Source organism: Trachemys scripta, chromosome 6 (genome assembly GCF_013100865.1).
Source record: "Trachemys scripta elegans isolate TJP31775 chromosome 6, CAS_Tse_1.0, whole genome shotgun sequence".
Classification (NCBI taxonomy): Eukaryota; Metazoa; Chordata; order Testudines; family Emydidae; genus Trachemys; species Trachemys scripta.
This window is the reverse complement of record NC_048303.1, coordinates 16,936-21,953: the sequence shown is the minus strand read 5'-3', so window position 1 is coordinate 21,953 and position 5,018 is coordinate 16,936. Positions and strand designations below refer to the sequence as shown.

At 61.6% G+C, this 5,018-nt stretch overlaps 1 protein-coding gene across 1 annotated transcript in view; it reads right to left on the bottom strand.

Annotated features, from left to right (window-relative positions):
* CD72 (CD72 molecule) overlaps nucleotides 1–4,922 on the bottom strand; it is a 19,896-nt gene extending 14,974 nt beyond the window's left edge. The window contains exons 1-3 of the mRNA XM_034774177.1: nucleotides 4,619–4,922; nucleotides 4,424–4,522; nucleotides 331–420 (exon numbers count right to left, since the gene is read on the bottom strand). Of these exons, the coding sequence (XP_034630068.1) occupies nucleotides 331–420; nucleotides 4,424–4,522; nucleotides 4,619–4,703 (274 nt within the window). The 5' untranslated portion in view covers nucleotides 4,704–4,922. The remainder of the gene's footprint in view (nucleotides 1–330; nucleotides 421–4,423; nucleotides 4,523–4,618) is intronic.
* Between the last annotated feature and the right edge of the window lie 96 nt (nucleotides 4,923–5,018).

Below are 5,018 nucleotides of genomic sequence, written 5' to 3'. Positions count from 1 at the left end.
AGAGCCCCCCCCGCCTGCCCGGGACAGGGCCCCCCACATCTCCCTGGTAACAGGGCCCCTCCCCCCCCGCCTGCCCGGGACAGGGCCCCCCGTGGCTCCCCAGCTGATCCGTGTTGCTGCTGGGAAGGTTTCCTGAGCTGCAGCCTGAACTCTCCTTTGCTCGGATTCACCCCCCCACTGTGCCCTGAACCCCCCTCACTCTCCCTGGGGTCCCCGGCCCCCCACATCATCACTCCCCACATGCAGCCCCTTCCCTCTCCCCCCTGGCCGGGCGTTTCTTCCCCACATCCCCCCATTGGCGGATGCCCACAGCCCGGGTCCCCTACTCACAGCGAACCCCCAGGCCAATGGTGGTGGCCAGGAGGAAGAGGCAGGCCCCCAGCAGGCCGAGGGGCAGGTACCACGTGCTCCACCTGGGCTCTGTGGGAGAGAAACGGCTGTGTTAACGAGGGGAGCACTGGGCACCAGCTTCCCCCCCCTCCCCCCGAGAGGGCAAGATGCCTGGGAACCCAACCCCACGGCCCATCTCCCCCATCAGGCTACCCAGGCAATGGGGCTCAACCTCCCAGGAGGGCAGTGGGAGCCACGGGAGAGCTCCCAGTGCATGGGGCCTGCAGGGACATGACCAGGGCTTAGGCTACCGGCTCCAGTTCCCCACAGTGCGTGGCTGGCAGCCTGGTAAGAACGAGGGGGGATTTGATAGCAGTTTTCAACTACCTGAAAGGGGGGTTCCAAAGAGGATGGATCTAGACTGTTCTCAGTGGTACCAGATGACAGAACAAGGAGTAATGGTCTCAAGTTGCAGTGGGAGAGGTCTAGGTTGGATATTAGGAAAAACTGTTTCACTAGGAGGGGGGTGAAGCACTGGAATGGGTTCCCTAGGGAGGTGGTGGGATCTCCTTCCTTAGGGGTTTTTAAGGTCAGGCTTGATAAAGCCCTGGCTGGGATGATTTAGTTGGGAATTGGTCCTGCTTTGAGCAGGGGGTTGGACTAGATACCCCCTGATAGTCTATGATTCCATGACAGCAGAGTCCCAGCAGCCCCCCAAGCCCATCCCCGGGGCCAGGTGATGTATCGCCCCCCACCTGAGGCCTGGCCCAGTGCAGGGGATGCCCCGTGGGCAGGTCTGGGCTAATCCCAGCGCTGGGTCATTCCGACCTGATCCCTGAGCCAGCCGGGCGTGGACCCCGCAGACAGCAAAGCCCCAGCAGCCCCCCAAGCCCGTCTCTGGGGCCAGACGAGATATCGCCCCCCCACACCCCTCTAGGGCCTGGCCCAGCCTCCTGGGGACACACGGGCCACTTCGCTCTAGCGCCCGTCCCTGCCCAAGAGGTCTGTTCTCCCTCGCTCGGCGCCTGATAGGGGCCATGTCGGAGGGGCCTGTGTGGGGGTCTGAGCCCCTGTGAATGGCTCCATGCCCCTCGTGCGGGCTCTCCCCACGCACGCCCCACCAGCCGCTGGATTTCCTCTCTGTGGCCAGGCCAGCCTGCTGCAGGCACTGGGCCTGGGGCCTGGTCCCTGGCCGGCTACGCTGGGTGCTCGCAGCTCCACTCAGAGCCGGGCGAGCGGCAGGGGGAGGCAGCTCCAGCCGGGCCCCCACCAAAGGAGGCTCCAGCGAGCGTTGGCCGCAGCAGCTCTGTAGGGCTCCATGCCCCAGGGCTGTTACACGGGGGCTCTGCAGCCAGCGGGGACACAGGACACAGCCCTTATTATATACGGCAATTCGCTACCATGGCCGCTTGTGTTTAGGTGTCTGCAGATGTAGCTCATGTCCCTGTTAGATGTGTTACCCTTCTGCCCGTCTGAGTTGGCAGCAACAAGGGTCGGGTTCAGTATCTAGGGGTTCCGTTTCAATAACGCAATGCAAAACCGGCTCGAGCCCCCATCCAGTGACCTTGGACAATCACACCCCACCCCCAGGTGCCTCTAAGAGGCAACACTTCCCCTCTCGCAAGCACGGAGTCTGAGTGTAGCAAAATCATTTTAATAAAGGAGAGAAACAATGCGGCATTATTTTAGGGAAACACCACAAACAGGATTCATAACACCAGCCATGAGCAAAAGACCCACCCCCAAGTAAGTTGGGCAGTGTCCTCTTCCCCTCAGGGTCTTAAGTCGAGCAACCCAACAGTCACCCCCTCTCCACCCCCCCCAGCTTCTGTCCTTGGTCAATGCAGCCCCAGAGTTCAGAAGTTCATCTGCAGAGTTCACCTCCCAGCCTGAGTGGAAGGCATGGAGGTACCTTACCCACACTGCTCTGTGGGGTTCTGCACCTCTCCACTAGCCATCCCTCTCACCAGCCCCCAGGCCTCTCTGCCAGCCATGCACCAATATGTCTTCAGGCCCCTCATACTTAACACAGCTCTCAGCTGTTAGTAGGGGAGTTTCACCCCTAATGCACTTAAACAGATTCAACATCAGAACCACTAGCCCAGAGCAGGTCTAATGCTTAAAGTCAGGCACCTGTGATATTGTTTCTGCAGTATGTAACAACACTCTTATTGGAGTTTAAATTGGCTCTACTACCTCACTTTAGGAGTAATACACTCAATATACCATCAACACCCCCATACTGCTATGCACAAATACCTACTCCCCCTTTACTGGGCTGTGCCCATGTCCCTTGCCTACCAAGTGCTACTTCGTTGAGGGCGAGTCCCTCCGTCATAAAATGCCAAGCACAGTTCTACTGTCCTGAATTCACATACCCAGGATAACAACACTTCATTACTCCTGCCCCAATAACACAGAGACTGAGGATCCCACAGCAGCCAAAGTGACCTTTTGGGGATGCAGTCCCATCATGCTAGGCAGGGTGGGTAGGCCCATGCAAATGAGAACAGCCCCTGAAGTCCTTTTCCACAGCTCACCACCAGATGTCAGGGGAGAGCCCGTTCTGTCTCTGCTTACAGATACATCAGTTCATTGCCATGACACTCTGGTGGTTGCTTGTCCCTGTGGTCAGAAATTCCCCTTATACTCTATTTTCAGCTCCCCAATACTTGGGGTTTCCGTTGGGCTGTTCATAGGCCTCAAGCTATACGCTCACTGCTGAAGCTAATGTCTTCCAGGAGACAGGCCTGCAGGCTCCTCGCGGTACCTCTGACCATAATAACAGCAGGTAAATATCATGAAGGGAAGGAAGGAAAAATCAAGCTGCCCCTATGGGCTACACTCCCAGCCCAGGCAAGGAGACACCCCCAGGGCCAAGCCGAACCCTTCGTGGGGATTCCCGCAAACTGTCCCCTCAGCCCCACAGATCGGCTCCCCCTTGTCCTGCACCGCTCCTCCAGCCCTCCGGCAGTGGGGCTGCTGCAGTGGGGCGGGGAGTGGGGCAGGCTGTGCAAACCTGTGCCTAGGGGCAGACCCCTAGTGGGCCATGGCTCCAGCGCTTCCTGGCAGGGATCAGTTCCCATAGGCACCGCTGCAGGGTGTGATGGCGAGCGGCTCTCCTCTCCAGAGCCCCCGGGGCCCAAACTCTGCAGAGCTCGGCTGACGGCTTGGGGGTCATGCTAAGGGGGGAGCCCTCAGGGCACAGCCACCTGGATAAGGTCCCCTCAGGGGGGGTGAGCCAGCACAGCAGGGGGGTCCTAGAGTTAGAGCCCAGGTCATGGGCTCGCACCCAGCCCCCTGGATTGAGCCCAGGGACGGGTCTGACTAACGCATGCTCCAGACGGTCACCAGGCTGGTGCTGAAGCCACCAGAAGATGGTGAACCCGCCACAGCCCCTGGCTGGCTGTGCCAAGGGTCAACGACCCTCAGCCTTAAATGTGGGATGGTTCCAAACTGGCATTTGTCTGGCTCCAGCTGCCAGCCCTGGGCTCTTGTCCTGCCTGTCCCGGCTAGACCGAGGAGCCCTTCAGCGCCGGGACTCTGGCTGGGCCGGTGTCAGACGCTGAGCACGTCACCTGGCCAGTGCTGCCGGACGGGCTTTCGCTCGCTCCCTGGCGTTTCCTCCAGCCCTCCAGTCATTGCTGTGACGCTTCCCAGCCCCCAATATCCTCTATCGAACGCAGCCCCCAGAGCTGGGCGCAGGATCCCGGGTCGGCCTCACCGATGCCATGTACAGAGGTTACCCCCCTCACACCTGCTCCCCTGTTTGTGCACCCCAGGGTCGCATTAGCCCCTTGTGCCTCAGCATCACGCTGGGCACTCGTCTTCCGTCCATCCACTGTGACCCCCAACTCCCCTCCCGAGTCGCTGCTCCCCGGACACAGCCCCGCTCTGCACGCCAGCTGCGGTCCTGCTCCCCAAGGGGAGGGCTCTGCCGCTGTTTGCCTGAGCCCAGCTTACCAAGCGATCCCGCTCGCTCTGTGTGCCAGGCCTGGGGACGGGGCAGGGTCCCCGCAAAGGGAGCGGGAGGCCCTGGGTACCTGCCAGGGGACCCCTGGGCTGGGGGTGGGGGGAACAGCCACACACTCACCTTTGCTCTGCTCCGCCCCTTGCCCCCGCTTCACCTCCCCAGTCTGGGCCAGCCGGATGTTCTCGTAGGTGAGCTCCGCATCTTCCTCCTCTGCGAGCGCTGCAGGGAGGGGCAGACAGGAGGGGGCGCTGGTTAGTGGGCAGGCCTGGCTCAGGGCAGGGGTTGGCACCACGCAGGGGGCACGTCAGCTCTTACCTGCCTCCTGAGACCTGGAGCACGTGCTGTTCCCCCGAGGGGCCTTCACGAACCTCAGGTCGGCATAAACGACGCTCTGGGCCATCTGGGAGCCGGCTCTGCCCGCGGGGCTCACTGGGGAGGGGCCGGCAGTGCCTGTGCGGCGCTGGCTGGAGAGGGACCGGCTGTGCCCAGTCGGCGCTGGCTGTGGAGGGACCGGCTGTGCCCAGTTGGCGCTGGCTGTGGAGGGACCGGCTGTGCCCAGTCGGCGCTGGCTGGGGAGGGACCGGCTGTGCCCGCGGCGCTGGCAGAGGCACTAGCTCACTCGCTCTGTGGCAGAAGAAAAGTGATCTCTCGGATCGCAGGAAGCAGAAGTTTGCATAGGGCTGTGAGCAGCTGGGCCGGCCAAGCGCAGACGGGC